This window comes from Thamnophis sirtalis, unplaced genomic scaffold, assembly GCF_051295495.1.
Source record: "Thamnophis sirtalis isolate CommonGarterSnake01/CBP01778 unplaced genomic scaffold, rThaSir2_p1.2 scaffold_15, whole genome shotgun sequence".
NCBI lineage: Eukaryota > Metazoa > Chordata > Lepidosauria > Squamata > Natricidae > Thamnophis > Thamnophis sirtalis.
The window spans coordinates 39066443-39084285 of NW_028261395.1; the positions used below are offsets into that span (position 1 = coordinate 39066443).

Consider the following 17843-nt stretch of genomic DNA (forward strand, 5'->3'; position numbering starts at 1 on the left):
ATATGTGCGAGGGGAACCTTTACCTTAAGGGAAGGTTACACATTAGCGAGCAGTAGTAGTAATGAAGTGTTTCGCCGAGGCCCTGACTACATGCCCCTGTGAATAAGACTGCTCCCGGTCCGTTTTTTGGTCTCCCAAATCTGGTCAACCTTAACGGATAATCTCCTCGGCAGCGTGCTAGGGAAATTCCTTGTGGTCCTAACGGATCAATCCAGTTGTTTAGAGGCCTTTGCATTGGTGCATAGGCAGATCGTAGTGATGGCTCCGTTCGGCTGCTGCAGTGCTGGTCACGTGTATTCGTTTTGGAGAGCAGCAGGCTTAGCAAGCCAAAGGGGGGAAAAAAGCAGAGGGAAGATTTAGTCCCTTGCTTTCCCGACTGAAGCGGTCCTTCTTCGGCTTGCTGGCGGCTTGGTTTTGTGGCTGGCCGTGAAATGCATATTGCTCTTTTTTTCCCCATGGCTACATATCCTGTGATGACTATTGCCACATTTTAGCTGGGATGTACCGTATTTTTCACAGTATAAGACGCACCTTTTCCTCCCAGAAAAGAGGGTGAAAATCTGGGTACATCTTATATACTGAATGCAGCATTTTTGGCCTAGTGGAACCTTGCCCTCTTTGTAAAAATGGACATGCAGAGGGTTTGGGAGGCTTGCAAAGTGCTCCTGGGGGCTGGGGAGGGCCGTTTTTGCTTGTTTTTGCCCAGCCACCAGAAGCACTGCAAGCCTCCCAAACCCTCTGCATGCCCTTTTTTATTTTTGCAAAAACCGGCCCGTTTTTGTGGAAAATGGCCCTTTTTTGCCCCCCCCCCAAACCCCCAGGAGCACTCTACAAGTCTCCCAAAGCTCTGCATGCCCTTTTTTTATTTTTTTGAAAAAAACGGGGCGTGCAGAGGGTTTGGGAGGCCTGCAGAGTGCAAAACCTTTAAAAAAAAAATTACCCCTTCAAAATCATGGTGCTTCTTATATTCTGGTGTGTCTTATACTCCGAAAAATACAGTATTTTAAAATGCATATGACATCCCCCACCCCCCAAAGCATACAGCATAATAAAAGCAAACGGCGAACCTTTTTCCAGAACAAGGTTGATAAAATTGCAAAAAATTCTCTCGGGATTCCTCCAATGGGTTTGGGTCATTTCAGAAAGAAACAGGTGTGGGGGGGAGTATCCTGCAAAAAGCAGTCAGGGGACAATGTGGCCAGTCAGCCGTGGTGTCGGGATTCCAAGTAATACACCCATAACAAACAGAACTCCGAGGTAGGTAGATGCCTCAAAAAATAGTTTTATTGGATGTATCATATTGGCACAGGCTGGTGAAAACAACTCTGAATGTTCCTGTGGTTTTCATCTAATTAAAAACAAAAGCTTTTCCTCCCCCTGGCCACCTGTGGGAATGTCCTTGGTTCCCAGGAGAAAGTATTTTGTTTTGGCTATGAAACCCCAGCTATCTCTGTTCACCCGCTCCCTCTCCTTCAGCTCCAGTTGCGTCAGCACTGAAGCTTCAAAATGGCTTTGACCAGGCCAGCTTCATGGTTGACATGTGGATTGTAAAGATTTCTTTGTGACTGGAGTGCAAGTTGTTTCTGTTGTGGTCTGGCAGCGGCCTGCGGAGCTGGTAGCAGTGTCAGACAGTGAAGAGGTTGGGGAGGAACATGGGCCAGTCCTGGAATCTGGGAAAGGCTCTGATGCGGGTTCTGCATCAGAAGCAGAGAGCGGGCCAAGGCCATCTAGTAGCGATGTGCTGCCTCCAGAGCCTCTGGAGTCTGACATCGAGGGAGAAGAAACATGTCCCAGTGTGCGCATGTGCAGAACTGCCAGAAGGCAATAGCAATAGCAATAGCAGTAGACTTATATACCGCTTCATAGGCCTTTCAGGCCTCTCTAAGCGGTTTACAGAGAGTCAGCATATTGCCCCCAACAATCTGGGTCCTCATTTTACCCACCTCGGAAGGATGGAAGGCTGAGTCAACCCTGAGCCGGTGAGATTTGAACCGCTGACCTGCTGATCTAGCAGTAGCCTGCAGTGCTGCATTTAACCACTGCGCCACCTTGGCTCTAGAAGAGTTAAGACAAAAGGGGCGACTTGGGAGTGAGGCTTGGAGATGATTAGTCCCTCCCATAAGACATAAAGGAGAAGCAAACGGACATGAGCCTTTGCAGGAAGCAATTTGTTCATTCTGGTCGGTTCAAACTCTGAGAAGGTCCGTTTGACTGTGCTCCGTTCAGCCTTGCAAAAGTAATTGGCAATTAGATCTCCGGCAGCATTTCAAGGGAGATAAAGGTAGATGCTTATCAACATTTCCCTGAAAGTCTGTGGCAACTTGAGCAGTCATCTGTTGGACTCTTCACAGACTTGTTTGTGAATCATTACAGGGTATGAATGACCATAATTCACAGCCGTTTATGTAAAAGAGGGTTTGCTTTATCAGGAAGCCTAAGTCAGAACAGTTTCCCTCACTTTGGGTAAAAGCCAGATGTGATAGCCTGGACTGCTCATTTTTGTCACAGCTGCTGAATGTCGGGCCGCGGAGATCTCAGCCGGGCCAGAGGAGGGAGCCCAGGAAGATCATCACAGTTTGCGTCAAAGAGGACGTCCATCTGAAGAAAGCCGAGAACGCCTGGAAGCCGAGCCTGAAGAGGGAGACACAAGTGGAGGACCCCGAGAACATCAAAACCCAGGTGGGGGGGTGCAGAGAGACGATGAGAAGTGGCCCTGCAGTTGGCGCACATTAAGAGACGAGGACACCAATGCCAGGCTAACCACAGTCTCTTTGGACTGGTGTTTTTGTAACGGCTGGCTTGTGTCAGAGTTCCAAACAGCATCCTCAAATAAGTAACACTCCGAGGCTAGAAATTCCTCAATTTATTAAGAGAGCCATGTTGGCACATCTGGGAAAACCCAGGTTCCAGGTTTCCACACGGTTGAAAGTTCAAGAGCCTGCCCCAACACCAGTGGTGGTTTTTGGGTGGTATGGCCTGGTATGGGCATATCGGTAGTAGCCGGGAGCAGCAGCCACCGTACTGGTATGGTGGCTCGTTTGGCCCACCTGCCTGCCCGCGTTCTGTGGCCATTTTTAACGTGACAGGCCAATTGCGCAGGTGCACGCTGTGTGTGGCACCTACGCAACCACTGCCAAGCAGTTGGGTCTCACAGGGCGATGGCGTGCACATGTGCACGCAGCGCACATGCCCGACCAGGAGGGCCGGCCCCATGTGCAGCGTACCAGTTGCAACGGGATCCGGAATCCATCACTGCCCAACACCCACAAGTCCATCACATGGTCCAATCAATCATTGCCACGAAGGAAGATTCCTCTGTACCAGGTGCAGGGGTAAGGCTGCCTTGACTTTCTGAGAAGGAATGTTATTTTGGCTACATCTCTCCAAGACTTCATACAAACCCCCCTTCCCACAGTACACTGTGTTTGAATATGTGGCAGACTTCAGGCCCTATACAAAGATGGCTTCCAAGCCTGACAGCTTGCTTTCTTCTGCCTTGTTGCAAGGGAAGAGGAGGGGAGGGGCTCCCGGTGCTGAAATGGCTCCCAGAGCTTCACACTCGGTTGTCGCTGTGCCCCCACCGCCGCCACCACCACTTTTCCTTCCCTTCCCTGCTCAGCCCTCAGCAGAGATAGAGGGAGTGAAACGGGGGATCCCCGGGGAATCCTTTCTTGGCTGGCCTTCAGGAACTCTTGTGGACACCTCTTCCTCTCCTCTCCTTCCCTCCAGGAGCTGTTCCGCAAAGTCCGCAGCATCTTGAACAAGCTGACCCCGCAGATGTTCAACCAGCTCATGAAGCAAGTGACCGACCTGACGGTGGACACGGAAGAGAGGCTCAAAGGGGTCATCGATCTGGTGTTCGAGAAAGCCATTGACGAGCCCAGCTTCTCCGTGGCCTACGCCAATATGTGCAGGGGCCTGGTCATGGTAAGGCAGGGCCAGCAGAAGTCGGGTGATGCTGGGTGGGGGCTCAGATCCAACTTTGGAATTCAGAAGTGGGCTGTCGGGGGGGCCCTATCGGAAGGCTGCCATTCCGGTAGGTGGGCCACATAATTTGCATGCTTTGGCTGTAGCTGTAACTGCTTGGGAGCTTAAAGGAAGGGGAAAGTTCACACCATCTGCAGCTACTACCCCTGAACGGTTCCCAGTGGAGTATATCCAAGGTTACAGTGCCCAGAGGATGAAATCGTTCCCACCATCCTGCCTCAGCAATTTCCAAAACATCTTTGTAGCATATTATTGACTACAGGCAGACATGATGTGGCCTGACAGCAGAGTTGGCAGCAGATTCGGACAGTGAGGAGGTTGGGAAGGAACATGGGCCAGTCCTGGAGTCTGGGGAAGGCTCTGATGAGGGCTTTGTGTCGGAGGCAGAGAGGGGGCCAGAGCCGTATGCCTGTTATCAGCTGCCTTCAGAGTCAGACATCAGTGAGGCAGAAGAACAGCTGGAGCCTGTTCCCATTGTGCACATGCGCAGAGTTGCCAGACGAAGGGAACAACTAAGGAGCAAGGGTCGACTTGGGAGTAAGGCCAAAGATGGACAGTGAATGCTCCCTCCCATACGGAATAAAAGGGGAGTGGAGTTTGCAGGAGACAATTAGTTCATTCCTACATTTTTGCCAAGTACTGTGGGCGTCTGAAAGATATCGGCCTGGCCATTCTCCAAGCCCGATGAAAGGTTGGTAATTGTGAATGATCTTGAAAGACTGTGGGCCAGGACGTTGCTGGAGAGGAATTCAGTGTAAATTAAATAAAAGGGGTTTATGGGGACGAGGACTCGGTTTGGAAGCCTAGGTCAGAACAGAACACGGGGTATCAGGGTGGAGGGGGAGTTGAAAGCCTAATGAAGCTTTGTGCCTGAATTTCAGACTCTGGCGCCTGACTTCTCTGCAATCACTCTCTCAGTAAAAGCTCCTTTTGAAATAGAAACCGTTTCCAGAGTTCTACTTTCTTGGGAAAGTCATTGAGGCAGGTCCTTGCCTGGGCGCTGTCGAGCAGAGATAGCAAGTGCCAACGGCGACTGCAGGAGGGCTTCCGTTGTTCATACCTCTTGTCTGCTCTCTTCCCTTCTGCAGCTGAAAGTGCCCATGGCCAACAAGCCTGACAGCACAGTCAACTTCCGCAAGTTGTTGCTGAATCGATGTCAAAAAGAATTTGAAAAGGACAAGGCCGACGATGACGTCTTCGAGAAGAAGCAGAAGGAGCTGGAGGCCGCCACCACCGTGAGTGTCGCCGAGACCTCCTGTTCCTTCCGCCTGCGGAGGGGTGGTTCTGGCTTCGGTGGCTCTTGCCTGGAAAAGAGAGAAGCCTTCCTGGCAGCCAGTCTAGGAAAGGGCAGCTGGAAACAAAAGGCTGTTAACTAGCCGGTGTCCCCTTTGCTCAGGCCTCTTTCTTTGCTCCTTTCCCCCCCTCCCAGCCAGAGGAGAGGACTCGGCTTCACGACGAACTGGAGGAGGCCAAGGACAAGGCCCGAAGGCGGTCCATCGGCAACATCAAGTTCATCGGGGAGCTTTTCAAGCTGAAGATGTTGACAGAAGCCATCATGCACGATTGTGTGGTGAAGCTGCTGAAGAACCACGACGAGGAATCCCTGGAGTGCCTATGTCGCCTGCTGACCACCATCGGCAAAGACCTGGACTTTGAGAAGGCCAAGGTAGGGGCGGCCGGGGAAGCTGGAGGGCCTCAGTATTGCCAGAGGTCTCAATCCTAGAATGTGTTGTGGCCTGCCAGTGGCAGCAGATTCAGACAGTGTGGAGTCTGGGGAGGAACATGGGCCAGTCCTGGAGTCTGGGGAAGGCCCTGATGAGGGCTCTGTGTCGGAGGCAGAGAGGGGGGTCAGAGCTGTATGCCAGTTATCAGCTGCCTTCAGAGTCAGACATCAGTGATGCAGACGAACAGCTGGAGCCTGTTTCTGATGTGCACATGCACAGAGTTGCCAGACGAAGGGAACAGCTAAAGAACAGGGGTCGACTTGGGAGTAAGGCCACAGGTGGAGGATGAAATAAAAGAGGAGCGAAATGGGAGTGGAGTTTGCAAGAGGCAATTAGTTCGCTTAATTGGTTTGTGACTCCTTGCCAAGTTCTGCAGCTATCGGCCTGGCAGCTCTCCAAGCCAGAGAAGATCTGTGACTGTAAATCCTCCCTTGAAAGACTTTGCTGGATGAGAATGAGCAAAATTCACAGCAAATTAATAAAAGGGTTTTTTGCCGGGACAAGGAGTTTGCTTCATGCCTCTTGGGAAGCCTAGGACACAACAGAACGTAGGGGGAAAAAGAGGAGACTGGCATCCTATGTGATCCTTTCTATTCTCTCCAGCCTCGAATGGACCAGTATTTCAATCAAATGGAGAAAATTGTGAAGGAAAGAAAAACCTCCTCCCGCATTCGCTTCATGCTGCAGGATGTCATTGACCTTCGGCAGGTATGTGTCTGCTGAGGTAAGAGGTCGCAGATGGCTCCGATTCTTCCCCTCGGCCCTTCCTCCTCCTCTTCCTCCTTCGGGGAGCTGGGTGGTAGGGCGTGGCTCCAAGCCGGAGGCCAGAGGAGTTTTCTGCCCTCTGGTTCTCTTGGGTCTGGCTGTCCCCAGGGATGAGCTTTCCGGGGCGTGCTCCCCCTTCCCGTGCCTTTGCCAGAGAGAGAGGAGAAGAGCCGCCTCTCAGTTGCCGTCGCTTCTTGCCTCTTCTCTTCCCTAGTGCAACTGGATATCCCGAAGGGCAGATCAAGGCCCAAAGACCATCGAGCAGATTCACAAGGAAGCTAAAATAGAGGAGCAGGAAGAACAGCGGAAAGTCCAACAGCTGATGACCAAAGACAAGAGGCGGCCGGGTAAGGAGGTTCAGCTTAGGGGAGTGGAGCCCCCTTCCCTTGCATGCCTCGGAAGCCTCCCAGGGCCCATCTGAAAGGGCGCACTCCCAGCTGGGCCAGCACTAGCAGCCCATGGATCTGCTGCAGAGTTTCCCAGAAGCCCCAGGAGAGCAGCCTTTCAGTGCCTGTGTATGGTGGATTGGTGGAGGGCTGCACCTAGAACCGAGCTAAAGCTGCCTGACCTCCCCCCCCCAAACAGACAGGGTGAATTTTTACCCAATATTCTTTTCGATTCGTGCAGGTGTCCAGAGGGTGGAAGAGGGAGGCTGGAACACCGTGCAGGGGGCAAAAAATAGCCGTGTGCTGGACCCCACCAAGTTCCTTAAAATCACCAAGGTAAGTATATGGGCCGAAATCCTTTCTGTTGTGGCCCGCTAGCAGCCAGCAGAGCTGGCAGCAGATTCGGACAGTGAGGAGGTTGGAGAGGAACATGGGCCAGTCCTGGAGTCTGGGGAAGGCTCTGATGAGGGCTCTGTGTCTGAGGCAGAGAGGGGGCCAGAGCCGTCTGGCAGTTATCAGCTGCCTTCAGAGTCAGACATCAGTGGGGCAGAAGAACAGCTGGAGCCTGTTCCCAGTGTGTGCATGCGCAGAGTTGCCAGACGAAGGGAACAGCTAAAGAACAGGGGTCGACTTGGGAGTAAGGCCTCAGGTGGACGTTGAATGGCCCCTCCCAAGGAAATAAAAGAGGAGCAACAGGGGAGTGGAGATTGCAGGAGACAATTAGTTCGCTTAATTGGTTCATGACTCTCCGAGACTCCTAGCCAAGTTTTGCAGATATCGGCCTGGCACCTCTCCAAGCCAGATAAGGTCTGTGACTGTAAATCCTCCCTTGAAAGATTTTGCTGGATGAGAATGATTAGAATTCACAGCCAATTAATAAAGGAGGGTTTTTGTCAGGACAAGGAGTTTGCTTCATGCTCTTGGGAAGCCTGGGTCAGAACACTTTCTGGGACTTGTAGCAGAATCTAGGTGTTGTCAGAAAGCTAACCTGGGGAGGAGGGGCACTGACAAAGCATTTCTGCATTGTCCCAAGGACACCTTTGGTATGTGGGGGGAAGAGCTGAGTTTGAATTCGACGGAGTCCCATCTTAAACCAGCCTTCTAATCCAAGGAAAGCTTGCAAGGTCCAGTTGAGAGCCCTTGACTTCCTCTCTCAAACACCCACTCTTCTGAGCTGAGAAAAGGCGAAAGATTGGCACCGCAAGGCTGGGCTGGGCTGCCTGGGAGTGGGGGGACTAAGGGATCTGACCATCCTTGGGGCACTTCCTAATCTGTCACTCTGTCCCTTTGTAGCCCAGTATAGATGAGAAGATCCAGCTTGTGCCTAAAGCCCAGTTGGGCAGCTGGGGAAAGGGCAGCAGCGGTGGAGCCAAGGCGAGCGAGATCGGTAAGGGAAGCACACATGGCACGTGCCATAGCTGGCTGTGTCCTCTGGGCAACAGGGAGCAAACCAGTGGTGGGTTCTGGATGGTACGGCCTAGTACGGCCGTACTGGTAGTAGCTATGAGCAGCGGACACCATACCGGTACGGTGGCTCATTTGGCCCATCCACGTTCTATAGCTGTTTATAACGCGTCCAGCCAATTGCGCACAGTGTGCAGTGCCTGCATGACCACTGCCAAGCAGCTGGATGTTGCAGGGCGGTGGCATGCGCATGCGTACGCAGCATGCGTACCGGTTGCTATGGGATCCACAACCCACCACTGGAGCGGACACTAAAAAGCTGCCGCTTGTGGGAAAACCTCCTTAGGGCCGGGCGAGGGGTTGGGCTTTGTTCTGAGGACAGGCCCTCTTTGCGTCCTCTGCAGATTGTTTACGACCAAGTGCCACTAGCCTGAACCGCTTCTCCGCACTGCAAGCGCCTGCGTCGACTGTCTCCGGCACTACCCTGGAGCTGGATCCTCGCAGAGCCTTGACCAGGTAAGGCCCCCGAAACCCCCCTATGGACATGGCAAGAGTGACATCGCCTGTTGGAGGGGGAACAGCTGTGCTGCGCAATTTAGATTCACTAGAAAGTAGGATTTCCTGTTTTCTAGCAAATATAAATCGCCACGCACAGCTGATTGTCGCACAGCTGATCGTCGGAGCTACTGGTTCGCCCAAACTGGTTGTGAAAAAATGCTACAGATTCGGGGGAATCGGTAGCTTCGACGATCAGCTGTGCGACAATTAGCTGTGCCGAGTGATTTCTAGCGAGTATAAATTGTGCGGCACAGCTGATTGTTGCACAGTTGATTGTCGGAACTACCGGTTCGCCCAAACCGGTAGTTTAAAAATGCTACCGGTTCAGGCGAACCAGTAGTTCTGACAATCAGCTGTGCAACAATCAGCTGTGCCGAGTGATTTCTAGCGAGTATAAATTGTGCGGCACAGCTGATCGTCGTAGCTACCGGTTCCCCCGAATCGGTTGTACAAAAATGCTACCAGTTCGGGCAAACCGGTAGTTCCAACGATCAGCTGTGCGACAATCAACTGCCAAGTGATTTCTAGCTAGTATAATTCGCGCAGCACAACTGCTTGTTGCACAGTTCATCGTCGGAACTACTGGTTTGCCTGAACTGGTAGTTAAAAATGCTACCGGTTCAGGCGAACCGGTAGTTCTGACAATCAGCTGTGCGAGTGATTTCTAGCAGTATAAATCACACAGCACAGCTGATTGTCGCACAGCTAATCGTCAGACCTACCGGTTTGCCTGAATTGGTAGCGTTTTTTTACAACTGGCTCACGGGAACTGGTCTGAACCAGTAGCATTTCACCCTTGCTCGGGAGTAAAGCGCTAGGCCTGCTCTCGAGTTCTCCGGCTGCGTCCGCTCACCCTTCTGCTTTTGCTTCCCTCCAGTCGGGGAAGCACCGGCCGAGAGAAGAACGACAACAAGCTGCCGCCCTCGGCTGCTTCCCGTCCCAACGCCTTCCTGAGGCTGAGTAGTGGCAGCAAAGAGCAGCTCTTGGACAACCAGGCGCAGGAGGAGCAGCGGAGGGAGATGCTGGAGACCGTGAAGCAGCTGACGGGCGGCCTGGAAAGCGATCGGAACAGCACGGAGGTGGAGAAGAGCAAAACCAGGGAGGCAGGTGAGGGAGGCTTCCCTTCATTCTGCTTGCAGTGGCCCGGGGCTGCCTGTCCTGGGTGGGAGTCAGAGAGGAGAGCTTGCCTGACGAGGGCCTGATGTTTGCTGGGATTCTTTCCGAATTAAGCCACCTTCCTTCAGTTTAAGGAGAAAAGCAAGCAACCGCGTTGGAAAAGACAGTTGCTTTTTCATTAAAACAATGAGATGCTTCATGCTCCTCACAGTACATAAATCTTCCTCATTCGCCGGGTCTGTTCTCTCCTCTTCCCCCCTCCATCCTCAGTCAAGTCTGAAGCCCCTGCTCCTCACCCGCAAGAAAAGCCGGGCTTGTCAGACGAAGAAATTGAAAGGAAGTGCAAATCGATCATCGATGAATTCCTGCATATTAATGATTACAAGGTAAAAGGCTGTGGGGCATTTGGCTTTCTTTAATGGGTCTTTATGGCTGGCCAACTCACAGGCAGGCAGAGAAGCCTTCAAACCAGTCCAAAAAACAAGAAGCAGACCCGGCCTGAGCCCAGGCCAGCTCACAATCTTCCGGCGTGGCTCATCCACCCACCCCTGGCTAGGAAGGTCTCAAGGCCTCGCACGAGGATGTCAGGCAAAGGGGGCTTGAGCTCCTCCTGCAAAGGACGCCACGCCTCTTCTGTGCGGCTTCTTCGAGGGGCTGGCATCCAGGCTGTAGGGAAGCCCCACCCCTCTCCCTCAACCCACTCCTTCCCGGTGTCTCCGCAGGAAGCCGTGCAGTGTGTGGAGGAGCTGAATGTGCCTGGCATCCTGCCGGTGTTCGTGCAAGTCGGTGTAGAATCCACCCTGGAGAGGAGTCAGATCACCAGAGACCACATGGGCCAGCTGCTCTATCAGCTGGTACAGTCGGAGAAGCTCAGCAAGCAGGACTTCTTCAAGGGGTGGGTATAGTGCGCCAGAGAGACGAGAAGAGAAGAGAATAGATGGAATGCAATGGAATGAAGAATAGAATAGAATGGAATGGAATGGAATTCTTTATTGGCCAAAGTATGTTTGGACACACAAGGAATTTATCTTTGGTGCATATACTCTCAGTGTACATAAAAGAAAAAGAAAATAGACTACATTCATCAAGAATCATAAGACACAACACTTAGTGATAGTCATAATAAGCAATCAAATTATACTAGGAAACAAAACAATATAAATAAAATTTAAAGATACAAGCAACATGGTTATAATTGTAAGTGGGAAGAGATAGGGACTAGAAAGGAAGATAAGAATAATAGTAATATAGTCTTAGTAGATAATTTGACAGTGTTGTGGGGATTAGTTGTTTAGCAGAGTGATGGCATTTGGGAGAAAAACTGTCCTTGTGTCTTGTTGTTTTGGTGTGCAGTGATCTATAGCGTAGTTTTGACGGTAGAAGTTTAAACAATTTATGTCTAGGATGTGAGGGGTCTGTAGATATTTTCACGGCCCTCTTTTTGACTCGTGCAGTGGCCAGGTCCTCAATGGAAGGCAGGTTGGCAGTAATTGTTTTTTCTGCAGTTCTAATTTATCCTCTGAAGTCCGTGTCTGTCTTGTTGGGTTGCAGAGCCAAACCAGACAATTGTAGAGGTTCAGTTGACAGACTCAATAATTCCTCTGTAGAACAGAATCAGCAGCTCCTTGGGCAGTCTGAGCTTTCTGAGTTGGCGCAGAAAAAACATTCTTTGTTGTGCTTGTGCTTGTTTGTGGGTTACCAGCTGGAGGTGGTCTTGGCTCAGGCCGAAGCCACCCATCCCACCTCCTGCCAACAGGCGTTTTAAGGGGCTTTGCATTTGTGGGTCAGGTTTTCGGACACCTTGGAGACCGCCGACGACATGGCTATCGATATCCCCCACATCTGGTTATACCTGGCCGAATTGGTGACGCCAATGTTAAAAGAAGGAGGCATCTCTATGAGAGAACTTGTGATGTAAGCCCGGCTGCGTCTCCTTCCCCCATCCCCGAAGCAGGAACTCGACGAGATGGGCAGCAGAGCTGTGGCCCAGGGGGAGGTGTATTTCTGCCAGGCTGACTTTGGCTTGCCAGCTGGCTTTTCCTGCATGCCAAGCCTGCTAAAAGGCGGGATATAGAAGAGTTCATCGGCGAGGCTGCCTTCCTGCTACACTAGGGCTTAGTCTCGGGACAGCTCTTCCCAAGAGGATAAAACCGACGCTCTGCGTTCTTTTCCGTTTCAGAGAATTTAGTAAACCTTTACTTCCTGTGAGAAGAGCCGGTGTTCTGCTTTCCAAAATATTGCACCTTCTATGCAAACAAATGGTAAGGAGGAGGACGTTAATGGGTCTCTGTACACATTCTCCCCCCCCCCCCAAGTCCAAAGTCTATTTGGCTAAAGGAGGGGAGGAATCCATCCACGCCTGGGGCAGGATGGAGCTTCGGCTGCTCCTCCTCGCAGGCGTTCCAGAAGCAGGGGAGGCTTGAGGGGGCGCCGTGCGGCTCCCAGGAGGTTGGTGCTGGCTGGAGCACACCTCCCGAAGTAGCCGCTGGCGATGCTGGATGAGCAGCAGTCCTGGCCCAATCCATGGCCTTGTGTTTGCAGAGCCATAAGAAAGTGGCAGCCTTATGGAGGGAGGCTGGCCTCAGCTGGAAGGACTTCCTACCTGAAGAGGACGACGTCCACGCCTTTCTCCTGGAGCAGGTGAGGGGCTCATTGGGTCTCCTGCTAAGGGGGAAAGTTGGGGGGGGAGTTAAGGCTGGGTCGGCCCCACCTTTCGGTCTGGGCCTGAACGTCTCGCCTTCGCTTTTCTAACGTTGCAGAAGTTGGACTTCACAGAAACTGACAGTCCCAGTTCCTCAGAAGCACTTTCCCCGAGAGAACTCTCTGCCGAAGAGCTGAACAGGCAGCTGGAGAAACTCATTGTTGAGGAAGAAGCCGGTGACGAGCAGATCTTTGACTGGGTAGAGGTATAAGACTTGCCCTCCACACCCAGCGGGAACACAGCAGGATAAGGCCCCCATCTGCCCTGCCTCCATTGCCTCCCCTCCCTGCTCCCTGGGATGGCTTTACTTGCCTGCACAACATCTGGCTAGTGGGATCGTATAGGTGGCCCAGCAAAAAACTCAGCTGTAAGGCTAGAACAGGGGTCAGCAACCTTAAACACTCAAAAGTTCTAACCGGAACCCCCCCATTTGATTCTGGAGCCGACCAGAAGTCCGGTTCCCCCATCATAGAGTCTCCTACTAGTGTGCCGCCTTTTTTCCTCTCCTGACCAGAAGTCCGGTTCCTCCACCATAGAGTCCCCTCCTAGCATGGCATCCTTTTTCCTCTACCTGTCCTAACTGAAAGCCCTATTAATTGTGGAGCTGACCGGAAAACTCGCCCCTTGCCATAGAATTTCCCCTAGCATGCCCTTCTTCCCCTCCCCCCGCCCCCCGGGAGCCGCAGCAGAGGGATGAAAGAACCAACCCATGGGCTAGAAATCCAAATGGCTGTGAAGTAAGAGTCTAGCCAACTGCAGTGTGTCTTTGTCGTCATCCCGTCCTCCTCCCCCCCCCAGCCCCCCAAAAAGGCACTCTTAAATTCGTTGCAGTGACAGGCTTAATTCCGGCCAAATAAAGAGACCGAAAGGCAGCCGGGAATGTCGGTTCTTCCACAGCTAGAGCTGATTGGGTCAAAAGTAGAGGGGTTTTTTTATTTCCGAAGCAAAGCAGCCCAGCTTCTTAATCCTGGCAAATGCTCTCGCTTCCAGGCTAATCTAGACGAAAGCCAGATGAGTTCACCTACATTCCTTAGAGCTTTAATGACGGCCGTTTGCAAAGCAGCTGTTCTAGGTGAGTAGCGGCCGCAGCAGAATTCGAAGGTATGCCGTGTGTGGTGGGCACTCACATGCCTGTTTTTTTAAGGGATTCGAATCGTTGGCACAAATGGGTTTCCTGGGTTTGAATTGCTCCCTCAAAAGACAGTATTGGGGCCCAGGTAAGACTTGGCTGCGATTCTCGATCAGAGTCCTTTTAGTTTTAATTTTTCTTCCTTAACCTTAGTACTGTTTTCTCTTGTTCCATTAAAATAGCCAAGGGAGTCTTTCTATATATTAACGTTGGATCTGGTCCACCGAGGGGACCGAACTTAGATTGGCCAGTGACAGAGAGAGAGAAGGCGCAGCTGGGGGTTTTCTGTCTTGTGGCTGTTTCCGTTTATAGAGAAGGAGAGAGGACGGAGCAAGCGGTCGCTCCCTTGGCCAGGGCTCCTTGGCCACCCAGGGCAGTTTGGATTCCCAGCCAGCTTTGGGACCGGGGATGGGGGGGGGGGGAGGACTGGCATGGCTCCGCAGCCACCTGTTTCCCAAGAATATCTCTAGCTCAAAACCGATTGGCAAGGTCCAACACTTTCTTGTAGTGGTGAGGGAAAGGGAGGGTATGTGTGTGTGTGACTTCTTCTTTCCCCCCACCCAGTGGATAGCTCTAGCTTGCGAGTGGATACTACCGTTATCAAGCGGAGAGTGCCCATCTTACTCAAGTACCTAGACTCGGACACCGAGAAGGAACTACAAGCACTTTATGCACTGCAGGCATCAATAGTAAAACTTGACCAACCTCCTAGTAAGTATCCAGCACGTGTCTGTGATTCGAATGAGTACGTTGTAATGGCTCGATTGGGATTGATGTAAAGTGGTACGTAACGTACCCCAGGGCTTGGTCGATGTTGTTTTGACCTAGGCTTCCCCTAGCGACAAAGCAGACTCCTTGTTCCGACAAAAACACCTTTTTATTAAGTTACTGTGAATTCCTCTCATTCACATCCAGCAAAGTCTTTTTAGGGAGGATTTACACTCACAGACCTTACCTGGTTTGGAGAGCTGCTAGGCTGGTATCTGCAAAACTTGGCAAGGAGCCTCGGAGAGTCAGGAACCAATTAAGTGAACTAATTGTCTCCTGCAAACTCCACTCCCCTTTTGCTCTTCTGTTTCCTGTGGGAGGGGCCAGTCAGCGTCTACCTGTGGCCTTCCTCCCAAGTTGACCTTTTCTTTAGCTGTTCCCTTCGTCTGGCATCTCTATGCATGCGCACAACGGGAACAGGCTCCAGCTGTTGTTCTGCCTCACTGATGTCTGACTCCGAAGGCAGCTGATGCCTGGCATACGTCTGTGGCCCCCTCTCTGCCTCTGACACAGAGCCCTCATCACAGGCTTACCCAGACTGCAGGACTGGCCCAGGTTCCTCCCCAACCTTCTCACTGTTCGACACTGCTGCCAGTTCTGCTGGCGGGCCAAAATAGACCTGGAATAGCATGAGCAGGCAGAGCTCAGGAATCTTCTTGGTTGACGTAGGGGGGCTTTTGTTCCAGGCAGGGGTCACAGGGGGTAGGCCTTTGGCTCTCCCCAAGACCTCTGAGCTCACTTGGAAGGCAAAGCTTTGTATAATCTTTCCCCCTGTTTGAGACCGTTCTTGCTCGAAGTCTTGTTTTCTGGCTGGAGAGTCTGTTTGCCTGAGCTGCCACTTTCTGTTCAAAGCGTGATAAACGGAGCAGGCAAAGAGGGCCATCTCCTGAATAAAATTGAACAGAATAAAATAAAATAGAATTCTTTTATTGGCCAAGTGTGATTGGACACACAAGGAATTTGTCTTTGGTGCATAGGCTCTCAGTGTACATGAAAAGATACATTCATCAAAAATCATAAGGTACAACACTTAATGATAGTCAGAGGGTACAAATAAACAATCAGGAAACAATATCAATATAAATTGTAAGGTTACAAGCAACAAAGTTAACAGTCCTGCAGTCACAAATGGGAGGAGATGGGGGATAGGATCGATGAGAAGACTAATGGTAATAGTAATGCAGCCTTAGTGAATAGTTTGACAGTGTTGAGGGAATTATTTGTTTAGCAGAGTGATGGCATTCAGGAAAAAACAGTCCTTGGGTCTAGTTGTCTTGGTGCGCAGTGCTCTGTAGCGTCATTTTGAGGGTAGGACTTGAAACAATTTATGTCCAGGATGTGAGGGGTCTGTAAATATTTTCACAGCCCTCTTTTTGACTGGTGCAGTGTACAGGTCCTCGATGGAAAGCAGGTTGGTAGCCATCGTTTTTTCTGCAGTTCTAATTATCCTTTGAAGTCTGTGTCTGTCTTGTTGCAGAGCCAGACCAGATAGTTGTGGAGGTGCAGATGACAGACTCAACCATTCCTCTATAGAAGGGGACTAGGGGAGAAGGTTCCAGATTTTGTGGGTGAAGTACAAGATGGAGCGTTGGTTCCCGCTCTCCATTCAGCCAAACCACCGGTAGCCTCCCATCGTCCAGTGCAATCCCACAGAGTTGGCATCCTCAGGGTGCCGTCAGCCAGACAGTGTCGGCTAGTGACCCGCAGGGGGGAGAGCCTTCTCTGTGGGAGCGCCTTCCCTCTGGAATGAGCTGCCCCCGGAGCTTCGTATAATCCCCGACTTCCGGTCCTCCCAATGCGCCCTAAAAAGTTGGCTTTTCCAGCAAGCCAGGCTCGCCTGAACAAAACAAAACAAATTATTGATTACTGTTAATTTTAATTTTAATTCTTTTTTTAAAAATGTCATTGTCAATTTTAATTGGGTTTGGGATATCCTATTTAATCTCTTTTTAACTTTTGTATTATGTGTTTCTTTTAATGTTGTACGCCGCCCTGAGTCCTTGGGAGAAGGGCGGCATATAAATCCAATAAACCTAAACCTAAAATACATCTCTTTCCTGCTCTCCGCAGATTTGTTACGGATGTTTTTTGACTGCCTGTACGACGAGGAGGTGATATCAGAGGATGCCTTCTACAAATGGGAAAGCAGCAAAGACCCGGCGGAGCAGAACGGGAAAGGCGTAGCGCTCAAATCCGTCACCGCGTTCTTCACGTGGCTACGAGAAGCCGAAGAAGAGTCTGAGGATAATTAAAACTGAATATACAAAAAAAAAAAAGAAAAGAAAAAAACAAAACAAAAAACAATTTAAGTATTTTTTTTAAAAAAAGTTTCATGTCTTCGCCAATCACAGTGCAGCAAGGCCAATAACTCGCGCAGAATCCCCTATCCCCACGTGTGCACGAGTGGGGGAGAGGCAAAAAATAAATAAAAAATAAGTCACACACGCAAAGGCGATCATGGAGGACAAAAAGTACTTGAAAATTCAAGTCCAACGCAAACCTGAGGGGCAGGAGCACTAAAACCAAAATACATCTATTATTTATAGAAACTATTTTCTGTTTTAATCTTTTTTTTTTCCTTTTCATTTTTTAAACAAGGACTCAATACTTTAAGAAGAACAAAACCTGTTCAGACAACAACAACAAACAAACAAAAAAAAACAAAACCTCAGAACTATAATTTATTATTTTCAAGAACTGCAAATGTCAGTGTAATTTTTAAATTTGCAGTTTCTGTAACAAATTGTATGATAGACAAAAAAAGAACAAAAGCAGAGAAATAAATTTCCCTCCCTTTCAGATCCAACCTCGGTTTTGTTTGAAAACACACCAGTACCTGAGTCATAACTTCTAAAAAAAAGGGGGGGGGGTCAGGAATGAGGAGATAGTAGATGAAGCAGAGGAATGTTCGGGAAAAACAAAAACACTAAACATTCAGATCTTTCTGCCTGCCTCTCGGGTTGCTTCTGAAATTTAAAAGGAGCCAAAAAAACAAAACAAAAGGGTAACCTTGGACCTAAGGAATTGCATATCGGAAAACTCGTCTTGGACCAAACTGGCTGGAGAATAAGTTGTTCAAAACAGTCCTCCTACCCCTGGACACAGAAGAAGGGGGAGGGGAAAGGCCTAGTGATACTTAACAGAACCTTTAGAGCAAACTTTTAAGGCTTGTAAATACAATAGAACAAATATTTAAAAAAAACAAAACCAACAAAAAAACAACGAAATTGACTCCATACTATTCTTTTCACTTTTCAAAAAAATACACAGAACAAAATAAAGATCAAAACTTTGCAAGTTTAAAA

The 17843-nt window shown here is 50.3% G+C and overlaps 1 protein-coding gene across 15 annotated transcripts in view; it reads left to right on the forward strand.

The window, feature by feature from the left end:
• Positions 1 to 17337, forward strand: part of EIF4G3 (eukaryotic translation initiation factor 4 gamma 3) — a 66616-nt gene extending 49279 nt beyond the window's left edge. For 14 of the 15 annotated variants that reach the window (XM_087702000.1, XM_087702007.1, XM_087702002.1 and 11 more), the window contains 19 exons: positions 2509 to 2679; positions 3730 to 3927; positions 5076 to 5222; positions 5417 to 5653; positions 6315 to 6419; positions 6691 to 6823; positions 7104 to 7198; positions 8156 to 8249; positions 8671 to 8782; positions 9702 to 9931; positions 10211 to 10326; positions 10663 to 10835; positions 11729 to 11854; positions 12120 to 12201; positions 12482 to 12580; positions 12700 to 12846; positions 13632 to 13713; positions 14335 to 14481; positions 16609 to 17337. In XM_087702000.1, the coding sequence (XP_087558126.1) occupies positions 2509 to 2679; positions 3730 to 3927; positions 5076 to 5222; positions 5417 to 5653; positions 6315 to 6419; positions 6691 to 6823; positions 7104 to 7198; positions 8156 to 8249; positions 8671 to 8782; positions 9702 to 9931; positions 10211 to 10326; positions 10663 to 10835; positions 11729 to 11854; positions 12120 to 12201; positions 12482 to 12580; positions 12700 to 12846; positions 13632 to 13713; positions 14335 to 14481; positions 16609 to 16790 (2676 nt within the window). In that variant the 3' untranslated portion in view covers positions 16791 to 17337. The remainder of the gene's footprint in view (positions 1 to 2508; positions 2680 to 3729; positions 3928 to 5075; positions 5223 to 5416; positions 5654 to 6314; positions 6420 to 6690; positions 6824 to 7103; positions 7199 to 8155; positions 8250 to 8670; positions 8783 to 9701; positions 9932 to 10210; positions 10327 to 10662; positions 10836 to 11728; positions 11855 to 12119; positions 12202 to 12481; positions 12581 to 12699; positions 12847 to 13631; positions 13714 to 14334; positions 14482 to 16608) is intronic. The other variant, XM_087702004.1, reaches the window with a different exon arrangement.
• Positions 17338 to 17843: the final 506 nt, after the last annotated feature.